General features: G+C 49.1%; 1 protein-coding gene, 1 long non-coding RNA gene and 1 pseudogene across 3 annotated transcripts in view; 2 read left to right on the plus strand and 1 right to left on the minus strand.

Moving 5' to 3' along the window:
- Positions 1 to 9,676, minus strand: part of RAB10 (RAB10, member RAS oncogene family) — a 31,332-nt gene extending 21,656 nt beyond the window's left edge. The window contains exon 1 of the mRNA XM_081001202.1: positions 9,470 to 9,676. Within this exon, the coding sequence (XP_080857328.1) occupies positions 9,470 to 9,596 (127 nt within the window). The 5' untranslated portion in view covers positions 9,597 to 9,676. The remainder of the gene's footprint in view (positions 1 to 9,469) is intronic.
- Positions 1 to 24,912, plus strand: part of LOC308474782 — a 98,279-nt gene that overhangs the window by 13,922 nt on the left and 59,445 nt on the right. The window lies entirely within an intron of this gene.
- On the plus strand, positions 16,378 to 17,280 carry LOC308472585 (ferritin heavy chain A-like; annotated as a pseudogene). The gene is made up of 2 exons: positions 16,378 to 16,451; positions 16,817 to 17,280. The product of its transcript is annotated as a ferritin heavy chain A-like (transcript).

The following is a 24,912-nucleotide window of genomic DNA, read 5'->3' on the forward strand; positions in this document are numbered from 1 at the left end:
ATTTGGTGGTCCAGAACAGCCCATCAATATCTTCCTGAATCTTTGCAGATCCTCCAGCACCTATAGGATTTAACTCACTGTTCTACTATGCAAATACAGGCATCTCCCCACTTCTAGGCATTCTACTCGGGCACAACTGCACATGTGTGCGGCACCAGGAAATAAATAAATAAAATCCTAACAGGAAATGGCAGGAGAGAGTTGGAGAGTCCTCATGGCTCACAAGGAGACCCTCCCAGGAAACCAAAGAGGACCTCCGTGAGGGTGGAGGAAGCCCCGAAAAGACCTGAGGCACAGCCAGGCTTTGTTTAGGCTGCTCAGCCTCCCTGCCTAACAGCTGATGTACGGGGTAGGGCAGTTGCCGCTTTCCCATATGTCCTCCAGGCTTCAGCTGGCTTCAACTCTAGTTGAACAGAGAGTTGTGTGGAAAGAGAGCTGGAGATCAGGGACACATAGGCATTTAGGGGCTTTTAAGAGGGTGCTCCCCACTTTGCGTGATTTCACTTAAGCATGCAAGGGCCAGAATGTAACCCCCCGCATAAGCAGGGTGATGCCTCTATAAACTTTTAACATGACCGATGCTACTGCTGCAATATACCACTTTTTGCAGAAGTCTTAAAACAAAAAGCACAATTGCAACGAACCGTTCCAGAAAGAGATAAGCTTTGCACAGGGCCCAAGAACACCACTCACAGACAACGGTGCATCAGTTCCCATGGTCAAGAGAGGGAGGGCCCGAGAACATCCAAGCAAAGCAAAAGGCGCCAAGGTCACCTTAGCATGAAGAGCTAGAAAAGTTAACAGTTTGTCACAAAAACTGTAATGCTATCTGCTCAGCTTGAACACACTTGGCATTGGTCTCAGCAGCAGCCAATGAAGTAACACCCTTGCCAAGACTTCTAACTTTGCAAGTAAAAGGATAGGGATCCCTTCAAAATCACTATTAATTCAGATTACGGAAACTGGAAAACAGACTCCTTCCTCTCCCAACACATCCCCAGCACAGTCACTAAAGGCTTGTTCTATGCCTCCAGCAACAATTCAGCTTTGATATTTACACTGGGGACAAAGAGTTCATCAAACTCTCCCAGGTATGACCAATCAATCAGTAGAGCATGATGAGACTCTTAAATCTCAGGGCTGTGGGTTGGAGCCCCACGTTGGGCAAAAGAGTCCTAAATTTGGGGGGGGGGGGGTTGGACTAGATCAGTGTTTCCCAAACTTGGGTCTCCAGCTGTTTTTGGACTACAGCTTCCAGCATCCCTAGCTAGCAGGACCAGTGGTCAGGGATCATGGAAAGTGTGGTCCATAAAGAGCCGGAGATCCAAGTTTGGGAAACACTGGGCTAGATGACCCTCAAGGTCCCTTCCAACTCTACTATTCTATGATCTGGGATCTACGAAACTCAGTATTGTCTATGTTGACTAGCAGTGGCTCTCCAGGGCGTGAGGCATAGGTAGTTTCCATCAAAACTGTACAACTCTCCCCCCCTTAAATACTAAAAGATCTGGAAAGGGAAACCAAGGACTTAGTCATATTTTCTATATTGCCACATCAATGTTCAAGTTTGCAGTGAACGGTAAAACGCTCAAACATAGCAAGGTAACTTCTAAATAGTGTCAAATATAGCAACTTGTTTGTTTAGTCATTTAGTCGTGTCCGACTCTTCGTGACCCCATGGTCCAGAGCACGCCAGGCACCCCTGTCTTCCACTGCCTCCCGCAGCTTGGTCAGACTCATGTTTGTCACTTCAATAACACTGTCCAACCATCTCATCCTCTGTCGTCCCCTTCTCCTTGTGCCCTCCATCTTTCCCAACATCAGGGTCTTTTCCAGGGAGTCTTCTCTTCTCATGAGGTGGCCAAAGTCTCAGCTTCACGAACTGTTCTTCCAGTGAGCACCAAGGGCTAATTTCCTTAAGAATGGATGCGTTTGATCTTCTTGCAGTCCATGGGACTCTCAAGAGTCTCCTCCAGCACCATAATTCAAAAGCATCAATTCAATTCAATTGAACTGATATAGCAACAGATTTATGCTAACTGTGCCTTTCTTCATGACAAGAACTTTCAGTTGTTTTATATTCATAATTTTTATGCCACTTAATAAAAAATATTTAAGGGGCTCTATTGATGAACCCAAAAACCAAATTTAAATGCTGGTTTATTCTGCACTCTAGCAGAGGATGAAAAATCCTGCAATTTATCATCCAGAGAATAATTTAACATACTCCCAAAACTCAGAATACACCATATTACCCATTAAATTTAACAAGAGGGTTCAATCAGATCTTGTAAGATAAGTAAATGCAAGCCCTGAAATGCAAGTTTCACTGTGATCAGAAAGAGCTCTTGGCCTCTTCAACAATTCTACCTTTTGTATTCCCATTCTTCCACTCCAAAAGAGATAACAGCAATTTCTCGGTTTTCACAGTCTCTTTCAACATTTCACAAAATGTATGCTGCAAAGGGCTATCATTCTTTGAGCCATTTTGATGGTTGATCCCAAAATTTCCTTTCAAGACACCAAAGGGAACTCAACTGTCCGTGCCTGTAAGGATTTGAGATGCAAGAGGTGGCAGTTGATATTTATTGACGGTTAAACAAGATGAATTCATTGTAAAAAACAAAACAGTGTACTTCAAGGGGTCACTGCCTGCCTGAGTGAAATGTGATTTATACATTTTAAAAGGAATCATAATCTCTGAATGTCATCATTCTTGTTCCCGTAAATGATTAGCTATTTTGGGAGGCCAGAGAAAAGTGTCAAGAGTTGCTTTGAACAGAATGAATAGAGGACAAGGACAAGGTTTGAACAAACCTTTTGCTACTTGGGCAAGGAGTTTGAACCACTCTGGTGTCTGGGACCATTCCCCGCTTACTGGCTGCTGTAGCAGATCTGGTGCCTTGCTGAGCTTCACATCCAGCCAGGGAGTAGCAGGGAGTGCAAAGGAAAACAGAACAGTGAGAAGGCTGTTCCTGGAAAATTCTGTATCCTCTACCTCCTAACACACACAGAATTGCTGGAGCTGGCAGCAATTTGGGACCAGGATGAACCAGAGCCGTACCCATGCAAGACGGAGAGCAGTATCAAGGATGCCTGCGATCACACATTTCCCAATCTGACCTTATCGGGGCTTTTTTTCAGCCGGAGTACAGTTCCGGCTCCTCTCAGATGAGCACCATTGTGGGCCAGCATCTCCCCTTGCCCGTTTCTTGCCTTTATGCCCAAAACGGACATTTCAAGTCAAAATGGAAGCTGGCCAGTGTGTATAAGTCTACACTTTTCTTTAAGCTTTCCAGCCAGGTCTCTACTATTGCACACATGCGTGTTTCTGCCTGGCCCTTCTGAGCTGCTCTAGTCATCCGTCCGAATCTAAGGAGGTGGGGACGCATTTATGTGACATGAACAAGAACCAGGGGTGACCCCTAATCAGCTTGCCATGGTTTTTAACACCTCTGCAGGCAGTTAAAGCAGATGTTGTCAAACTGGCATCTGTTCAGGGCTGACCAGAGTCGCCTAGCGATTTATTGTAACAACCTCATGGTGAGTTCAAGCACCTATTTTTCTTGGAAAAGAACACTGGACCTTACAGAACAAAGTGTCATATGAGCAAGGAAACCAAGAGAGGAAAAATAAGAATACTGACGGATGTTGAGCTGCAGCTGTTGAGACTTTGGTCTGATTCAGAGAATCTCCCAACGCCTGAAAGATCAGGGAATGAGTCGCAAAAAGTCTCAGGTTGTGCAATCTCACTTCCCACTCTCCCTTCTTTGCATATGAGGAAAGTGAAAGCATCCACCAACCAGTGCCAACTCTTAAGGACTGTGGTTTGCTCCAACCAATTCAGGTTAGCTAAAACAAACCAGGATATTAAACCATGGCCACCAACATTAGGTTTAGGAAACTGTCTGAACTGGGCCACTGAGTCAGGAAGAGCACATTCAGATCTGAGCATTCTGGAGGCATCAATCCTTGACCATACAGGATGCACAAAGCTGAAAAAAAGACCACAGCATCTTTCTGAAGTTTAAGACCTTAAATATATCACATCCAACTGCACAGTATCTTTAATTTAGTACCACAAACTCCCACAGATATTCAGTTTGCCTGGTGGTTAACTCTGGAGCACTGCTGCTGTTGAAAGAACTGTTCTTTCCTGACAGGCGCTCTGGACATTAAGGATATGGATATGGCTCCTTCTTGGCTGCACAGCTATCCTATTTCATCACATTCTCTCTCGGGACGGTTTTTATACACACAGGCAGTCTCTCTCAAAGTTGCTGCAACACATTTAATAGGCTCAATATCCATTCTAATATTTTATCTCTCTCTCGTGTGTGCGTGTGTGTGTGTGTGTGTGAGAGAGAGAGAGAGAGAGAGAGAGAGAGAGAGAGAGAGAGAGAGAAGAAAGAAACCTTAGATACAGCTCTGTATCATATGCACTTGCAAAGCCAGTAGGATACCAGCAAGGAGTAGTAAAGTGCAGAAGTCCCAAGTAGTTCAGCCAACCCAGGAGATCTGTGTCACAGGCCAGCTGAAATAATTTTTGAATGGCAAGCTAGTCAAGTGACAAATCTGGTGTGCTTTATCAGCTGTCAACAAGGAGTGCTTGCCCCATGTTAAGCACACAGAAAGTTGATATCTACCCCTAAATGTTCCAGGACCATGTGCATGTCCCATGGCAAATGAACCCCAGAAGTGCTCCACGAAAGCATCACCTGCACTTTCGAACAGCCAGCTGCCAATCAAATTAAACCCGTGATAGATGGAGCAGAGTGGGAAGAGAGGATTCTCAGAAGCTCTCTCTAACGTTAGTAAACCAAATGCCGCAATTAACACACAAATACATAAGCACAACTTAGAGCATTATTCTGCATGTAGTGCAATAGAGCTTTCCTGGAGAACTTTAAATGTCACATCTTGCCTTTGAAGACAAATGCTCTGCCCTATTCAGGGAAGTTATGATGACTTGGGGATTTTCACACTGGAGGCTATTTATAGTATTCCTAGCTAGGGTACTGAAGTCATCTGCCCTCCCCTCAGCAATTTACTTTTCAAATAGAAGCTGGACCACAACTAAAAATAACAAAGTGTCCTAAATTATTGGCAAGCTAAAAGGTGTGCCATGACACTGCCAAAAGCACCATGCCCTTATTTTTGAAGATCCAACATTGCCCAGAAGTAGAAATGCGTCTTAATCATTGTGCAAGATCAATAAACTAGAAAGCGTAGGAACTCAGCCATTGCTGAATATGGTAAACCTGTTCTGAATTTTGCTCAGCCTGGGAATGAACAAATCTGTCAAGACTTGTTTAAGAGCCATCACACAAAGCCTGAAGAACCAAAGTATGGGGGGCGGGGAGTGTCCTGGATTTACCTACTGGCAGGTAGACAGCAGCAAGCCGCACAAACGTTTAGCTGAGTAATGTTTGATAATCCAGCTGTGTGTCTTGCAGAAAAGTTGCTACTGTGTGTATGGCTGCTACAGAGATAAGTGTTCTTCTAGGCTTAGTAATAAGAAGCTTCACTGCAGGCCTTCAGCATTTGAATAGCATGCCTTTAATGTTTGTCAGATTGATGGTCCCATCTCTATGAAAAAGATCCAGATTTGTTCATGCCCACACAAACCTGTTAGCCATCTGTAGCCCAAAAAGCAGGCGTGGGGACCTTTGTAAACCAACTTCCATGCTTCAGAATCTCCTTTGTGTGACTATTTGACACAGGCAACCTTGCAAATGACTATTTATAAACCTGAGCTGACACAAAGCTACAACTAGAAAGACTGAACATAAAAAATTGCGGTTCAATTTTAGAACAGTGAAGCCAGATGTCTGCAGAGCAACCGCCAGCTATAAACAGTACCTAAATTAAGCTCACAGAGCAAGAAAAAATGCCAACTACTGTACATCTCATGAAGTGGGCTCTTTCAATACCAGTTCTGCCAGTTTTAAGGTGCCACAAGGCTCTTGCTTCCACTGCAACAGTTGTTAAGAACTATTTCCCACATTATTATTTCCAGCGTGGTGTAGGGCTTGAATCCCCACTGCCATGTCACTGGGCAACCTTGGGACATTCACTGCCACTCAGCCTAACCTACCTCTCAATGCTGTTGTGAAGACAAAATTGGGAGAACTATGTCTGCCACCTTGAACCCCTTGGAGTAAGGTGGGATAGAAATGTAATAAAATAATATTTTTAAATGCAAATGTAAAATAAGTGTGAACATGTTTATCCTAATCAAGGCGCAATAACCTGCAGCTCCCTGTTCAGGCAATTCCATGTTTACATCTGTACAGTGTGCGAAACAGCTCTAGGATGTCTGACCTTCAAAACTCAGATAAAATATTCCACCACCACAGACAAGTGTTTACGGAGTAATCAAATCTTCATAACACACAGGCAACCTGATAAGAGACATCAAATATTAACTATTATTACTCATGCAAACTGAGTATAATCCTGCGCAACTCTGATCAATTAAATCTTAGAGAGGGAGAAACCTCCTCAAGGGAAGTGATCTGGGATTCACAAATGATGATCTTCTACCTTTCCCTGCTGTTTAGTAGTGCAATACATTTAAACCTGGAGTTATGAGTGGACAAGGTCACATAGAATAGTAGCACAAATCCCATCTTTCCAGTTTATGTCAGGAGAACAACTGAAGTGTGTAACTGTGCTGCTCAGCAAGTACAGTAGTACCTCAGGTTAAGTACTTAATTTGTTCCGGAGGTCCGTTCTTAACCTGAAGCACCACTTTAGCTAATGGGGCCTCCTGCTGCCGCCGGAGCACGATTTCTGTTCTTATCCTGAAGCAAAGTTCTTAACCTGAAGCACTATTTCTGGGTTAGCGGAACCTGAAGCATAGGTAACCCAAGGTACCACTGTACTTGAACTACTGCGCAAAGCCTTATAATCAGAGCTGAATCTATCCTAAACAGCAACTAAGGGTCCAACAATTTGTAGACTGAAGTTTATCAACTTTTGTCTCCAGGAACCAACCAGGAAGCAGAAGGAAAAGAAACAGCAAGCAACAGAAACATCCTGGTGGGCAGCCGCTATTTGTGCTTGGCCTCTTCAAATACAGGCTTTTAAAAGGGTGTTGAAATCCTCTCTTCACTCCTGCCTTTCCTTAAGACTGTTAATGGCTTGTGAAATTCAGAGCAGGTTTTTCATAATAACTGTACACCTATCTGATGCATCTAATGCATGTTTCTTATGTACATTGCTTTGGGAGGGTTTGGCCTTAAAAAGTGGATTAATACTTTTAATAGAAGACAGACAGATTGCCACCTACTGTATTGTAAAACTGACCGCTGTGTTTTAATATAAAATGTTTTTTGTGCAGTTTGTATGAAAAGCAGTGTATGAAAATATTAAACAAAGATCACATAGCTGTAACTAGCAGGTACCTGGCAGTGTATTGCTGTGAGGCACTGCTGCCCTGTCCAGGAACTACCATGAAACCTCTGCTTGTAACTTGAGATCTTGGGGGAAATGAGTTCGCATAATAAGGGAAGCAAAGCATGTGAAACTGTTGATCTTCAGAGATTGCAAAATAATTAAATTGAACCAATGTCAGAATAATGTGCAGCAAAAATATCCTATCCGCAGGAAAAAATTGCAAGTATCTTCATGAAAGGCTGGGCAAGAGAGAAACAAACAGGTTTATTCTATTAGGGCACCTGGGACTTCATTTCCTGAATCAGAATTGCCAACATTATTAACAATGATTTAGAAATCACCTTCTAAATCACCATCTCAAGGCCACTTACAAATAAAACAGTTAAAAATACAAAAACAACAAATCCGGTTAAAACAAGACTAAAACCCTAACAAGGGCAGATGATGTATTGTGTCTTGAGTTCAGCCCATTAAGGATCCCAAATTTCATTCCAAAAGCAAGCCCTTAGGGATTCCGATAAAGGCTTCCTCTCCTCCAACACACAAACCTCCTCAAGCCTGGTGAATTCTCAAAAAACAGGTGGGGGCATCTGCATAATTTATATAGGCCAGTGTTAACACTTCCTGTACTAAGTTTTCCATCTACAGTGCATACACACAGCCTGGGTATAGCTCAAAGCAGACAGCAGGATTTATGTTGGCTCAAGCCACACCTCTCTACTATAGCAATGTTAAGACATCAAACAAAGCAAAAAGCAGGCAGCAGTTGTCTCCAAGATAATGTTTCTTTGGTCTCTGATAAGTCCTCCACGCCCATTCCCAGCCTGCCAGTCTCCATCGCCTTAAGAGTACAGCAAACTCAGCACTGGAAAAAATCCTAAAATATTCCTCACATTTAAACTACTCTGTGCTGAAATCAACACCATCTCTTTGAAAGCACTTCTAGAATTTCACCCCTCTGAAGATAAGAAATTGACAGTCAATATTCATAGTCAGCTATTCCTCCATTTGAGGCACAATAGCTGGAAGCAGATACAGATAATAGCATAAAATGTGATACGCCGAAGGATAAAGGGCTCCATGAGCAAAGAGTGGCCTCAGCACTAGGGGGTGTGGTATGAGTAAGAGCCCTCAGGCGATGCTGAGGTCACTCCAAGAAGTCAGCCTGGTGTTTTGGAAGATGCAGCGGTGGATGGGCAGGCGCCAAAGATGCCAATGGACAAGAGTGAGGGGAACAAAACAGCGCAGGGCTGCAAAGGAATCAAAGGCTGCTGCCAAAGGGGGCAGCTACCAGTGCAGGTCAAAGCATTAGGAGCATTCCTCCAGCCTGCGCCTCCCATTCAGAAAACAAAGCTGGACAAATATAATCCCGCTGTGCAGCTGGAGTGACAGGCGGGGCTGCTATGACCAGGGCAGGGAGCACGCATGGCAAAGCAGACACACTATATGAAGACTACCGGGGCCAAGCAGTAGCAAGCACTCAGATGGAGGGGAGGGGGGGTAGATACAGCACAAGGAACAAAAGATGACGCTGGGAGGCTGACAGCTATGGGGCAGGATGGGGAGGGTGGTCAGGCAGGCAGGGTGGAAGAGGAGCAAGTGGGGAGGTGAGGGGGGGGGAGCCCACCTTTCCAGGATGGAGGGAGGTGGGTGGGTGGGATATACGGGGAGGAAGACACAGGGAGGGGGTGAGCCCACCTTTCCAGGATGGGGAGGGTGGTCCTGCAGGAATGGCGGAAGAGGAGCAAGTGGGGAGGTGAGGGGGGGGAGCCCACCTTTCCAGGATGGAGGGCGGTGGGTGGGATGCACGGGGAGGAAGACACAAGGGTAGGGTGGGGGGTGGAAGACAAGGGGAGTCATCCAGGGGAGCCACGAAGCGGGATCAGGCCCAAGCCCCCCCCCCAGTCCCAGCATCCTGCTCCCCCCAGGCAGATGCCCCCAGTAGCTGTGCCCGTGGCCAAGGGTCGCCCCTCCGGCGGGGGAGGAGGGGCCATGACCCCGGAAGCGGCGTCGGCGGGGAGGGGGCTCCCCCTTCCCGCCCGCCCCCCTCTCCCCTGCCCCTCCTCACCGATGGTGGAGATGAAGGTGGTGTTGAAGGCGTCGTCGGAGAAGCGGAAGAGCACGCAGGTCTTGCCCACGCCCGAGTCGCCGATCAGCAGCAGCTTGAAGAGCAGGTCGTAGGTTTTCTTCGCCATGGGGGCCCCCCCGCCGCGCCGCGCGCCCCTCCCTCGCCAGGCTCCGCCTCAACAGGCCTCCCGCCCGCCCGCCCGCCCGCCCGCCCGGACCCCCCTCACGGGCGCCGCCGCCCTCGCTCGCTCGCTCGCCTCTCAGACTCTCCCTCAGGGCCCCGGCGGCGCTCGGGAGGCACAAAATGGCTGCTCAGGCGGCGGCCGGGATGGGCGAGCCTGGGCGGAGCGGGCGGCGGCGCGAGGGCCCTCCTGGTCGGGGCCGGCGGCGGCGGCGGCTTCTCCTCAAGGGGCGGCGGCGGCGGCGGCAGCGCCCGGCTTCATACCCTCCCTCAGAAACGCCCGCGCTCCGGAGGCGAAGAAGAGGAGCAGGCCGCACGCAGCACGCACGCACGCACGGGCCGACTGACTGACTGGCGGACTGGGCGGAGGCGCCGTGTGCGCAGGCGCGGGCCGGGCGGGAGCGCGCACGCCGCCGGGCCTCTCCCTGCCTTTCTTTGCCTGCCCAGGCGCCGGAGGGGGCGGGGCTGCGCGCTGACGTCGACGCCGCCGGATGTCGGAGGGCAAGGCCGGCGCGCGCCCTCTCGCTGGCTCGCCTCAGCCGCCGGAGCTCGGGCGCATGCGCGCAGACCGACCCCCCCCTCCCCTCGGCTCGCCCAAGTGGCCCTTATACGCGTGCGCGGGGTGGGAAGGGCTCACGCAGGCACGCACCGTACGTAACGCTGCGCTGGGCGCCTCCAATGGGAGAGCGGCGAAGTGACGCCAGCGGCCACGCGAGCTCGCGGATCTGAGGGAGTGGGCGGGGCGTCGGGCGCTCCCTGTTTCCCCCACTTTGTCTCCCGCGCGCATGCGCCCCCGTAAAAAGGCCGGTTTTCGAAAACATGAGGCGAAGAAGCCCCGCCCATGTCCCTCCCGGATTGGCTGAGACTCCTCGACCGCGGTTGGCCAGCTGCGGGCAACTCCAGGAGCCGCGGGGATGACGTCAAGGGGAGGAAAGAGGAGTGGGCATGCGCAGAGCGAGACGGAGTTCTCACGCCGCGGGAGGGTTGGCTGCGCTGCGCTCATTATGCAATTAGCACATATATGTAAATTATATGTAAATTATATATTTGCATATATGCAAATTAGATGTGCCAACAAAGGTTCGTATAGTAAAAGCTCTGGTTTTCCCAGTAGTGATGTATGGAAGTGAGACCTGGACCATAAAGGAGGCTGATCGCCAAAGAATCCATGCTTTTGAATTATGGTGCTGGAGGAGACTCTGGAGAGTCCCATGGACTGCAAGAAGATCCAACCTCTCCATTCTGAAGGAAATCAGCCCTGAGTGCTCACTGGAAGGACAGATCGTGAAGCTGAGGCTCCAATACTTTGGCCACCTCAGGAGAAGCGAAGACTCCCTGGAAAAGACCCTGATGTTGGGAAAGATGGAGGGCACAAGGAGAAGGGGACGAAAGAGAGGAGATGGTGGGACAGTGTTCTCGAAGCTACCAGCATGAGTTTGACCAAACTGCGGGAGGCAGTGGAAGACAGGAGTGCCTGGCGTGCTCTGGTCCAGGGGGTCACGAAGAGGCGGACACGACTAAACAACTACAAATTAGATACTCAGACTTGTGGTGCTGCAAGACCCTTGCACGCTTGGCGTGAAACCTGAACTCAGCCCCATTAAGTAGCAAACTGAAATCAGTTGATTTTTAAAATACGTTTAGTGTGTATCCATTTTATTGCATTTCTGTTTTCATTAAGCAACATATTGCTGGGAGGGGAGCTCCGCCTGCCTCCCTAGTGCTGAGCCTGGCTCAGTATCAGATTCAAAGAACTGTAGAGTTGGAAGGGATCCCAAAGGGCATCTAGTCCTGCCCCCCCAGGCAGGAATCTCTGCTGAACCACACAGGACAGGTGCTTTAAAAGTTCCAAGGAACCTGGGAGTCCATTCCACTGTTGAAAGTTCTTCCTGATGTTTAGTCTTGAATCTCCTTTCTTGTAACTTGAAGCCATGGGTTCGAGTCCTACCCTCCAGAGCAGGAGACGACAAACCTGTTCTGTCTCCCACTTGACAGTCCTTGAGATATTTGAAGATGGCTCTCATATCTCCTCTCAGTCTCCTCTTTTCCAGGCTAAACATACCCAACTCCTTCAACCGTTCCTCACAAGGCTCAGTTTCCAGACCATTGATGCTCTTGATTGCACCTTCCAGTTTGTCAATATCCTTAAATTGTGGTGCCCAGAATTGGACACAGTATTCCGGGTGTTTTCTGACAAAGGCAGAATAGAGTGGAACTATTCCTTCCATTGATTTGAACATGAAATTGATGTTGATGCAGCCAAAAATAACATTAGCTTTTTTTGCTGCTGCATCACACTGTTGACTCATGTGAAGCTTAAGTTCTACTAAGACCTTTACATCTTTTTCTCATGCTCTACCGGCTGGCCAGGTGTCACCGGCTCCTTCAGCCTGAAGCGAGATGAGCACCACATCCCATAGTCGCCTTTGACTGGACTTAACCCTCCAGGGGTCCTTTACCTTACCCCCATCTTATATTTGTGTAGTTGGTTATTCCTGCCTAAATGCAAAATCTTACATTTGTCCCTGTTGAAATTCATTTTCTACGGTTGCCCCCTGCTCTCCAATCTGTTAAGGTCATTTTGAATCCTGATTCTGTCTTCTGTGTCATCTGAAAATTTGATAAGCATCCCCTCAATTCCCACGTCCAAGTCATTTATAAAGATGTTGAACAACAACGGGCCCAGGACAGAACCTTGCGACACCCCACTTGTCCTGTTATTCCAGGATGGCAAGGAACCATTAATAAGTATTCTTTAGGTTCGCTCAGTCAGCCAGCTACAAATCTACCTAGTAGTTACCTCATCCAGCCACATTTTACCAGCTTCTCCGCAATCATTTCATGGGGGACTTTGTCAAAAGCCTTACAGAAATCATGATACAATACGTCCACAGCATTCCCCTGATCCACCAAGCTTATAATTCGGATCAAAAATAAAGACATGAGCATCGTCTGGCATGACTTGCTTTTGAGAAACCTAGGAAGTTTCCTGAAGGAGTGAGTTCCGTAGTCTGAGGCTGCTGGACAACAGCATGGATGGTATACCCACAACATCCATTCTCTCCCTTCCTTGACCGCACACCAGGGACAAAATCTTCAGATCCTGGTTTGTGCCTTCCGAACCGTCTCCGCCTACATACAGAATATGTAACGGGCTTGTTGGAACATGACTCCCTGGTTTGGTTACGTGTCGCTTTTTTATATTTTAGAACGCTGAGCTATGAATCAGGAACTCCCTGGTTCGAAACTCGCCCAAAGCTCAACAATGGCCCACCTACAAATATGTCCGGATTCTTCAGTCTTGAAACGTGGCAACAGGTCCTCTCTCCTGCCTTCAGCCCTCCGCCACAACTGAGATTCCTGCATTGCAGGGAATTGGACTAGATCAGCCTTTCTCAACCTGTGGGTCCCCAGATGTTGTTGGACTACAACTCCCATCACCCCTAGCTAGCAAGGCCAGAGCTCAGGGATGATGGGAGTTGTAGTCCAACAGCATCTGGGGACCCGCAGGTTGAGAACTGCTGGACTAGATGATCCTCAGGGTCCTTCCCAACCATATAATTCTGTGATTCTGTGAACTGCAGGATGGGAGATGCTGGATGCTAGAACTGGTACACATCCAATGAAGCTGAACGTTGAAGATTCAGAACAGATTAAAGGAAGGACTTCTTCACATTGTTGAACTATGGAACTCCCTGCCACAGGAGGCAGTGATGGTCTCACCAACTTGGATAGCTTTAAAGGAGGATGAGACAAATTCATAGAGGAGGACAGAGCTATTGATGGCTGCTAGCCACAATGGCTCTGCTCTGTCTCCACTGTTTGAGAAGAAGTGCTTCTATTCTCTAATTCTATGAATACCATTCAGTGGAAACCGCAGGAGAGGGAGAGTGTTCCAATCCTATTACCTCCTATACCTCTCCTGGTCTGCCCCGCAGAGGACCTTAAGGTCCACGAATAATCATAGTTTAGAGGTCCCAGGCCCTAAGGAAGTCAGACTATCCTCCACCAGGGCCAGGGCCTTTTCAGTGATGGCTCCAACCTGGTGGAACGCTCTGTCCCATGAGACCAGGGCCCTGCAGGATTTAACTTCCTTCCGCAGGGCCTGTAAGACAGAACTAGTCCACCTGGATTTCAACTTGAACTTAGCCTGATCTTTTATTCCCCTTCCTTCCCTCCCCCCTCTCCTTTTTATGAAGATTACTCACTCTGGATCCCACAGCTAATTCTCCCTGGTCTCCTCGCTGGCCCAAATAGGACTAACTTAGCCAGCTAGCCCTGGTGATCATCTAACGTTTATTGGATAGACTTTCCCCCTAAATTGATTTTTGAATTCTGAATTTATTGTTATTCACGTTTTATACTGTATTTTATGCTTTGTTTTGTTGCATCAATTACCGGTAAGTGTTTTAAATTTGCTGTTAGCTGCCCTGAGCCCGGTTTTCTGAACTGGGAAGGGTGGGGTATAAATAAAAAATTATTACTACTGTTTATTATTTCAGGATTGTCTGATGTTTTATTGTATTTTTAACATTTTGTTGGCAGCCGCCCGGAGTGGCTGGGGAAACCCAGCCAGAAGGGTGGGGTATAAATAAATAATAATAATAATTATTATTATTATTATTATTAGTCAGGGTCAGCCACTGTGAGAACAGGATGCTGGACTAGATGGGCCATTGACCTGATCCAGTAGGATCTTCTTATGTTTATATATGCTACATATGATTATTATTGCTTCCAAGAAGACGTGTGCTCTAGCAGTACACTGCAATGCCCCACTGGAAGCTGCTTCCCTCTCCCTAAGTCACATTGCAAAATAATTGTTCCAGACCCCCGTAGATTTTTGCAAGAGGCCTCATTACCCAAGCTTGGCTTTTTGCCTGTCCCGCAGGGATCCTCGTTCTGCCTCTTTTCTGATGCTCTTGGGCAGAACTTTCCCGGGTGCCGGGTGATTTTGGTGCCCAGGAATGTGATCCTGTCGCCCATGTAGCCAAGTGTTTTTCCAGCTCAGCAGGTTATCTGTGTGTCAGGGAGACGCTCCTGGCTTTTGTCTTGCTTTTGGGTTTTGACACTCTGCATGAGCAGATCAGCATTCCTGCTAAGGGGATTAAAGAGTTTAAAAGTGCACTCTGTCAGCAAAATGGTATTTACGGAGGGAGAATCTACCTTACAAAAAACAAAACACTTTAGAATGTCCCAGGCTGACCTCGGAGTATTTCATGCTTTACAAAAACAACGAGGAATCTTGTGGGCATCTTAAAAGGCTAGGGATCTTCTTGTGGTGTAAGCTTTTGTGGGCTGAAGCCTATTTCATCAGGTGTGCGGTTATCCTAAGTTGCATATGTGGTTGGCAGGGGAGGGCTGTACAATGGGGTAGGAAGGAAAGGAAATTCAGAAAAAGTACAGAGAGTGATAATTACATGATTAGCAGTGGCCACAGACACACAAAAAGGCTGGTTGTGTTGATAACACAGACATCATGGCATTGGCAAGCCCAGGGGTCCTCAATTTTTTTCAGCAGGGAGCCGGTCCACTGTCCATCAGACCTTGTGAAGGGCTGGACTATATTGGGGGGGGGGGAATAATAATAATTTATTATTTATACCCTGCCCATCTGGCTGGGTTTCCCCAGCCACTCTGTGCGGCTTCCAACAGAATATCAAACCTACTAACCTATTAAACATTAAAAGCTTCCCTAAAGAGGCCTGCCATCAGGTGTCTTCTAAAAGTCTGGTAGTTGTTGTTCTCTTTGACATCTGGTGGGAGGGCGTTCCACAGGGCGGGTGCCACCACCGAGAAGGCCCTCTGCCTGGTTCCCTGTAACTTGGCTTCTCGCAGTGAGGGAACCGCCAGAAGGCCCTCAGCACTGGACCTCAGTGTCCGGCAGAACGATGGGGGTGGAGACGCTCCTTCAGGTCTACTGGACCGAGGCCGTTTAGGGTTTTCAAGTTCAGCACCAACACTTTGAATTGTACTCGGAAACGTCCTGAGAACCAGTGAAGTTCTCGGGGTCCCCCCCTCACAGATTGTCTCTTAATACTTGATTGAAATTTTCTTTCAAGATCAAATCAATCTTATTTTGATCCTTTCCCTCAGGGGCCCTGAAAGGCATGGGGCCCTTAGGCCAGGGCTTACTCTGCCTGTTTGGTAACCTGGCACTGCAGAGACCTTCTGCCTGGGATGGAGATGCTGAGCTTCCGAAACATGACCCCAGGTCAGTGCCACGGTCCACGGCATCCGTCCGATGAGGCGCAGTGAGTCGTGGAGCCCATTCAAAAGGCAGAAAAGGGGGGGTTGGGTTGGATGCTGCAACCGGTCAATTATTCAACAGCCTTTTTGTTCCCCTGATGCTAATTTCTGCCCATGCAGAGAGCCGCACTCTGCCAGCTGCTGCATCCCACAGCTGACCTTGAGGCCACCTTCCCAGCCGCCACGGATATACCCAGGAAGTAGGAAATTGGGGGGTGGGGGGGTCATGGGCACAAGGAGACCCTTTCTCTCCTGCAGCCCACATCTTCTCAGTCCCTGGCCTTTGAAGCAGAGAAAATGCACCAATCAATGGAAGGAAGGGAGGTCCGTCCTCAAAACAGCTCATTCCTCCTTGACCGAGAATTCCAGGCCAATTCCTCAAAGGATGAGGAAGAGTTGGAAAAGGTTCAGGAAAGGGCAACCAGAGGGCACTTGTGTTGCTGTTTGTTGTTGCTGATTGTGCTTGCTGTAATGCCAAGATGGTGTCTCAGGTGTGCCAGAACTGCCATGCTGACTGCCAAGCTGCTGTGAACCGAATGATTAACCTGGAGCTGTATGCTAGCTAAGGGATGCGGGTGGCACTGTGGGTTAAACCACAGAGCCTAGGACTTGCCGATCAGAAGGTCGGCGGTTCAAAGCCCCGCAACAGGGTGAGCTCCCGCTGCTCGGTCCCTGCTCCTGCCAACCTAGCAGTTCGAAAGCACGTCAAAGTGCAAGTAGATAAATAGGTACCCCTCCAGCGGGAAGGTAAACGGCGTTTCCGTGCGCTGCTCTGGTTCGCCAGAAGCGGCTTAGTCATGCTGGCCACATGACCCGGAAGCTGTACGCCGGCTCCCTCGGCCAATAAAGCGAGATGAGCGCCACAACCCCAGAGTCGGCCACGACTGGACCTAATGGTCAGGAGTCTCTTTCCTTAACCTATGCAAGCTATGTCTACTTGTCCATGTCCTACCACTTTGACCGTGATGATGTTGCCTTGCACCACACGGCTAAAAGAGAAAGAGCAATCCCCAGAAGAGAGGAGCACGCGGAGAAGTTCCTGCACTACCAGAACAAGCGGGGAGGACATCCTGCTGAAGGACATCAAGAAGCCAGAGAAGAATGAGTGGGGAAGCAGTCTGGGTGCCCTGTAGTCTGCCCTGGAGCTGGAGAAGGTGGTGAACCAGGCCTTGCAGGATCTGCACAAGCTTGCAACAGAGAAGGGAGACCCTCATCTGTGTGACTTCCTGGAGACGGAATACCTGGAAGAGCAGGTGAAGGCCATCAAGCTGCTTGGAGACCACCTCACGAACCTGAGGAGCCTGGTGGTACCCCAGAATGGCACGGGAGATTACCTCTTTGACAAGCTCACCTTGGGAGAGAGCAGCTGTGCAGCATCTTAAAATGTTATAGCATATGATGGTGTTAAAAATAATAAAAACAAGGACGCCAGCCAGGAATACCAGAGCAAAACAGCAGCCAGGAGGCTTGGTCTTGATTGAAGACTGTGGCGACAGGACTCCCACCTGCCACAAGGTGGAACAAGATGGAAGCCCCGAACAAGAGAGACCCCAAACTTTTATTAGCTACTAATCCCCATGTTACACCCCCCCAAACTACATCACTAATATAGCATGGTTACATCATGAAAGGGGAGGTCTGGTGGCAGGAATCTGAGCATCCTGGACCCTGCCCCATGGTTCCCCTTGCCCTCCACCAAACACCCATCAAGTGAAAAAAAGAGATATTTACATTTCCCTGTTTCCCAGCCAAATTAATCCCACCCTTTTGTCTTCATCTGGGTTTGTTATTTCTGGAATGGCTACCTGTCTGGCACTCAGGTATCAGGATGCCAGGAATTATCCCTCAGGCAGAGGGGCTGCTGAGGAGCTGAGCTCACATGTCTATAGGAATTTCTGAAGTTTCCCGAGTGAGCCAGTACATAGATGCATTTATCAGTGAATTCTTACATTTGGTATTGTGCAGCAAAGGCCCTTTGAATAGATAGGAAGAAACTGTGATGAAGTGTTTTGTGGGGACAAATCACAAAAGTCACAAAAGTGATTGCGCTGGTTTTGGTAGTGGGCTGCATGTGCATGATATCTGCTGGAGGGGCAACCCCCCCCCCAACCTATACATAATTTCCTGCAACAGCATCCCCATGCTTCCTCCGTCTCATGACTTCCCCTCACACCTTTTCGCCATGCGCCTCCCTTCCCACAGCTCTTTCCCTCCCTCCCTCCTCACTTTCTCCCAGGGAGCAGTAGGAGGACTTGAAAGGGGCCTTTGTGTGTCAGAAAGCAAATACGGTCCCATTGTCCCTTCCTTCCCCTCCACGGCTGCCACCGCCGCACGTCCAATGAGCAGCAGTAGCAGGACAGAATATCAGGAATGGATGAAGCATCACCGGTGCCACTGGTTTATGGCCTCTGGACGGGTCACAGGTTATTCAGAGCAGGTGTGAACCCTGGAGGCATCAGCGAGGAAGAGGTGGGCGAGGCAGCAGGCAGGCAGCCGTTCCTGGATTGGGGCTTCAAGCTCTACGTAGAAATCTCAGATTAACCAGCATGTAAAATCATGGGGGTGAATATGGGCCCCCAGACCTCTCTCTCTCTATGGCCCCTGGGATTCTGCCCAGGCCACACCTCCACCCTAGGCCACGCCTCCCAACAGCCCTGCTCCACCCACCTTCCTCAAGGGCTGCTGCCTGCCTGGGCTGACTCCTTAAGCTCTGGCCATGGCTCTGATTTTTCTATGGCGGGTTGCATAGAAACCAGGGTTGTGAAGACTGCAGAGAGAATAACTGGGTGCACTCTTCCCACCTTGGATTAAATCTATGCTTCCAGGTGCCATAAGAAAGCTGCAGAAATATCGCAGGATAGTGTGCACCCCGGAAATGATCTCTTTCAGCTTCTCCCTTCTGGAAGAAGGTACAGGGTTATAAAGACTAGGACTAGCCACCTGAGAAACAGTTTCTATCCAAATGCGATTTTGGTTTTAAACGCAGTCTAAAGGAGTCTCTATGGGAGTATATTGTATTTAATTATGGGGTATCAGAGTTTTAGGGGGCTGGGATAGTTGGGATAGCAGGCTTGTTGGTTTCTGAATGTCTGGTGTAGATTTTCTCAATTTCGTTGTTCTGTGTGGGACAACGACAATAAAGATTATCATATCAATTATCGTATCGTAACCTCAGGTTGAGTGCGCAAGGGTAAAGGTAACATGTGCTCAGACCACTTTTGCCTCTTGCCCTGGCAAGCCAGAAGGTTGCCCGACGGCGAATGTGGCTTCTGCTAGGAACAGCTGTTGGGAGGAAGGCGAAGGGGTAGGCAAGGGGGCATGAGGACCCTTCAGTTCTGGCCTGCGTGGAAAGGAGACCCTCTTGCTGCTTCCCTGGGGCCCTGGCAGGCCTGTGAAAAGAGCTGGCGGAGGTGCTCAGAGCCCATCCAAGGGCCACATAAGAAGGGCTGCAGGATCAGGCCAGTGGCCCACCTAGTCCAGCATCCTGGCAGGATTTGAACACAAGACCAGCTCTCCCCTCCTGTGGTTTCCAGCAACTAGAATTCAGAAGCATCACTGCCTCTGACCGTGGAGGCAAAGCAGAGCCATCTTGGCTAGTTAGCCACTGGCAGCCCCCTCCTCCTCCGTGAATCTGCCTAATCCTCTTTTAAAGCCATCCAAGTTAGTGGCAGCCACAGTCTCCTGTGGCAAGGAGTTCCATAGTTTAACTGGCCTAGATGATGAAATTGTCAGGGGTCTGGGGAGGGCGCATCACTGCCCCTCAGCTGTCCTACGCCTGAGAAGGTGGTGACTCTCCAGAATTTCTGGCGTAGCTAAATGGGCCCCAAGCACAGGCCTCGCAGCCGAGCCCTGCTTCAGAGTGATTCTGGCTACGTGGATCTCAGCCGGGCTGTAAAAACTGCAGCCGGCGCAAAGGAGGTGTCCCTGCTTGTGCAACGCTGGGTGTGCCCAGGGCTGCCTCAGCGTGACTCAGACTCCTCAGTGAAATGCAAGAGCCAGCCAGCCCGGGATTACTTCCTCACCCCAGAGCCAATTTTAGCCCTTGTTCGAGGGGCTATAGGAGGGAAATCCGGCAGCCGAGTTTCCTGTGCTCCTCTATCCTTGCTGCATGTTCCCCGCTGACTATAATAGTAATACAGTGGTACCTCGGGTTAAGTACTTAATTCGTTCTGGAGGTCCGTTCTTAACCTGAAACTGTTCTTAACCTGAAGCACCACTTTAGCTAATGGGGCCTCCCGCTGCCACTGCACCGCCGGAGCACGATTTCTGTTCTTATTCTGAAGCAAAGTTGTAACCCGAGGTACTATTTCTGGGTTAGCGGAGTCTGTAACCGGAAGCATCTGTAACCTGAAGAGTATGTAACCCAAGGTGCCACTGTAATAATTATAATTTATTCTTTATACCCCTCCCATCTGGCTGAGTTTCCCCAGCCACTCTGGGCGGCTCCCAATCGAGTGTTAAAAACAATACAGCATTAAATATTAAAAGCTTCCCTAAACAGGGCTGCCTTCAGGTGTCTTTTAAAGAAGAGAAGAAGAGTTTGGACTCCCTTTAAGGAGTCTCAAAGCGGCTCACATTCTCCTTTCCCTTCCTCCCCCACAACAAACACTCTGTGAGGTGAGTGGGGCTGAGAGACTTCAAAGAAGTGTGACTGGCCCAAGGTCACCCAGCAGCTGCATGTGGAGGAGCGGAGACGCGAACCCGGTTCCCCAGATTACGAGCCCACCACTCTTAACCACTACACCACACTGATATCAAGGAAATAAGCAGCTAAGAGAAGATAGCTGCTTATTTCCTTGATATCTGATGGGAGGGCGTTCCACAGGGTGGGTGCCACCACCGAGAAGGCCCTCTGTCTGGTTCCCTGTAACCTCACTTCTTGCAGTGAGGGAACTGCCAGAAGGCCCTCAGCGCTGGACTACAAAGAAAGGGCTTCACAGCACAGTACTATGCAATCACACACACACACACACTGAACTCTGACGTTTTCCTGCTTGAAAACACAAAGCCTGTATTCAGCCAGGGATCATTCAGACAGGGCTGTGCCACATTTTTCATGATCCAAGCTGCCAGGTGCTGCTGCTGCTCCACTTTCTAGCCAGGGAGGGTCTCGGGGGGGGGGGGGCAGGACTTTCTGGCTTCTTGGCAGAAGGTGAAACACCACCAGGGATTTACTGCCTCTGAACTGTGCTGGTGGCCAATAGAAACAGGAGCCTAAGTTTCGATTTCCCTCTTCCCTCCTTGCCCCTTTGTGCGTTGTGTTTTTCTCAGATTGTAAGCATGTGGGTAGGGGGAACATCTCGCTGTGATTTTATGTAAGCCGCCCGGTCTGGGAGAATTTTCTGGCTGAAGAGCAGGGCACAAATGCGTTTCCCTAAATTTAGGTCTTCATGGAATTGCCCCAAAAATATATTAAATTATTTTTGTATGCCACTACAGCGGCAAGATTGCTGTTAGCTAAAAATTGGAAATCTCAAGAAATCCCAACGGCGGAAGAATGGCAGATGAAGATGTTGGACTTTTTGGAGCTAGCTGACCTGACTGGAAGAATCCGCGACCAGAAAGAAGAGGAATATCAAGAAGATTGGAAGAAATTTAAGGACTATTTGAAGAAATATTGTAATATAAATAATTAGAAGTCACTTGAAAGCACCAGATAGGCCTAGGATTAAATTAGGGTATAATTGTAAGTAAGTTGGATTTAGAACAGTAAGAAAAGAGAATAAGATAGTTAATTGCTGGAAATAATTTTAGTTTAAGAATGATATTGGAGAGCTGATACATGCAGATACAATGAAGGGGGCGATCTGAGGAAGTCAATTAACAATGTAAGAGAAATAGGGTTTTCAAGCGATATGTGTTCAAGATTTCTTTTTTGTTTTTCTTTTTCAGTACTGTATTGTGTTTTCTTTTGTGTGTTTTCTTTTCTTTTTTCTATGTTATATTTGTTATAATTGTGGAAAATTTAATAAAAATTTTTTGGGGAAAACAAACTTGAGTCTTCAACTGCTTTTAGACTACAACTCCCATCATCCCTAGCTAGCAAGACCAGTGGTCAAGGATAATGGGAATTGTAGTTCCCAAGTTTAGGGAAACACTGCTCTAAATAACTTCACAACATCAGTAACAAAGCATTTGAGGAGAAGCTCAGAATGCTTTATTCTTTCGTGTGTGTTATTTCTTACTCTGTTAGTCCTGTTACAGCTATAGCTGAATAAAATGTTTAAACCATTTGACCTGATCCGATCTACCCCTGCCTGTTCAGACGTTGGAGAGGCGTCAATATATCTCACCAAAAGTTCTGCCCTTCTGGAGACTGTCCAAGGCAAGGGGACCCAGACATCCTGGCCACTTAGGTCACTGGGACAATGTAAGAATCTACACTTAGAAGTCACCAAATATAAAATGAGGGAAGCCTGGCTTGCCCACAGCACATGTGAAAAGAACCTAGGGGTCTTAGTAGAACACAAGCTTAACATGCCAACGGTGTGAAGCTGCAGCTAAAAAAGCAAATGCTATTCTGGGCTGCATCAACAGAACTATAGTTTCCAGATCGAGGGAAGTAAGAGTATCGCTCTATTCTGCCTTGCTCAGACTCCAGCTGGAGTCCTGTGTCCAGCTCTGGGCACCACAATTTAAGAAGGATTTTGAGAAGCTGGAAGGTGGGCAGAGGAGGGAGACCAAGATGGTCAAGGGTCTGGAAACGACGCCTGATGAGGAAATGGTTGAAGGAGCTGGGTATGTTTAGCCTGGAAAAGAGAAGACTGAGAGGAGATATCTTCAAATATCTCAAGGGCTGTCCCATGGAAGATGGAGCAAGCTTGTTTTCTGCTGCTTTAGAGCATAGGATCCGAACTAACAGTTTCAAGTTACAAAAAAGGAGATTCCAACTAAATAACAGAAAGAACATTCTGACGGCAAGAACTGCTTGGCAGTGGAATGGACTCCCCCGGAAGCTGGTGGTGAACTCTCCTTCCTTGGAAGTTTTTAAGCAGAGATTGGAGTCCCCAAAAAATAAACCCATGGGGTGCCAGGTCGGAGCCCCGCCAAAGAGCGTCCCCAGGACTCTGGCGTCGGCGGGAGCTCCTTGCTGCCCAGATTCCCCGGGCAAGGCGGAAAAGCCAGGCGGAGGCAGTGCCAACTGCACGGTGCTGGGCGGGCAGACCTTGCTATGGACTTTGGTTGGTTGCCTTGGTTGCCCAAGGGGCCTGGTAGGACTTTTTTATCCATTTGGCAAATTGGCACCTGCCTCTTGGGTTTTTCACCTACCTCGTAGCAATGCATCAGAACTTTCTGGTATTGGCGCTTAGGCATTGGAAATAGGTGCGCTGTGTTGGAGGATTGGGTATGGGCCATCATCTACCCCTCCTCTTTTGGGTATTCCATTAAAGAAATCCAGCAGTCGTGGATCCTGTCTGATGCCCTGCTGGTGGCTGGGGCCATGGCACGACCCCCGGTGACGTCATAGGGGAGCTTCCTGTTGTATTTGCATCAACAAGCTCCTCCCATTGGTTGTTAACCCTAACTCCCGGCTGTGCGGGGTGGAGTCTGGTATTGCTGTTTCATCCAATGCCTAAGCCAATACTACTCACATGCTGTAACCAATAAAAGTTGTGGCCTAATTTTGCACATTAACCTAAAATAATGTGTCTGTGTATCTTATTATAATCCTATGCTATTCTAGAGACTGCATCAACAGAACTATAGTTTCCAGATCGAGGGAAGTAAGAGTACCGCTCTATTCTGCCTTGCTCAGACTCCAGCTGGAGTCCTGTGTCCAGCTCTGGGCGCCACAATTTAAGAAGGATGTTGAGAAGCTGGAAGGTGGGCAGAGGAGGGAGACCAAGATGGTCAAGGGTCTGGAAACTACGCCTGATGAGGAACGGTTGAAGGAGCTGGGTATGTTTAGCCTGGAAAAGAGGAGACTGAGAGGAGCTATGAGAGTCATGTTTATATATCTGAAGGGCTGTCACATGGAGGAGGGAGCATGCTTGTTTCCTCCTGCCCTGGAGGGTAGGACTCGAACCCATGGCTTCAAGTTGCAAGAAAGGAGATTCTGGTTAAACATTCGAAAAAACTTTCTGACGGTAAGAACTGCTTGGCAGCGGAACGGACTCCCTCGGAAGGTGGTGGTGAACTCTCCTTCCTTGGAAGTTTTTAAGCAGAGATTGGAGTTCCCAAAAAATAAACACATAGGGTGCCAGGTCGGAGCCCCGCCAAAGAGCGTCCCCACGACTCGGCTCCTTGCTGCCCAGATTCCCGGGCGAGGCGGAGAGGCAGAGACGGCGCTGGGCGGGCACACCATCTCCACCGTCTCCTGCTGCTGCCCGAGCAATCTCCGCAGCGGATCCGGACCTCGGCCGCTGAGCAGGGCTGCTCCGCTGGGCTCTGCGGACGCCCCGGCCCTCCTGGATGGAGCCCCGAGGCGGCGGAGGAGCAGGAGGCTCCGCAGCCGGGAGCGCGGCGCTGGCACTGACCCGTCCGGCGAGAGCCGCTGCGCGGAGACTGCGGGGCCCTGCGCTGGCAGCCCCCGGAGCCCCCGGAGCGTCGCCCACAGCTGTCAACGTTTCCCTTTTTTAAAGGGAAATTCCCTTATACCGAATAGGATTCCTCGCAAGAAAAGGGAAAAGTTGACAGCTATGGCCTCGCCGGGCTCCATGAGCAAGGGCTGCGCCCATCCGGCCGTGCTGGTGCTGGTCAGCTGCGACCTGCGCCTCGTGCGCGCAAGCAAGTGCCGAGGCTCCATGCGGGGTGGGAGACGAGAGAGAAAAAGCCCTCGGGGGTCAGGATCGGTGCCTGAGAGCAGCGCGCTCTTCACACACACGCGCGCGCATCTCTCTCGACCCCCAGCGCAGACCCGGCTGCCCGTCTCTCGGGGCGCTGGCCTTGGTGCTGAACCCAGGCGGCCCCGCACCCCGATGGCCTTTCTGCTCCCTGCCCTGGCCCTCGGGAGGGCGAGGCTGGGGGGGGGGTGGAGTGGGGGTTCTATCTGGCCCCCCTCCTCTGCCCTGCTC

The sequence above is a fragment of the Podarcis pityusensis genome (assembly GCF_964106645.2).
Source record: "Podarcis pityusensis genome assembly, chromosome: 3".
In the NCBI taxonomy this organism is placed as follows: Eukaryota; Metazoa; Chordata; class Lepidosauria; order Squamata; family Lacertidae; genus Podarcis; species Podarcis pityusensis.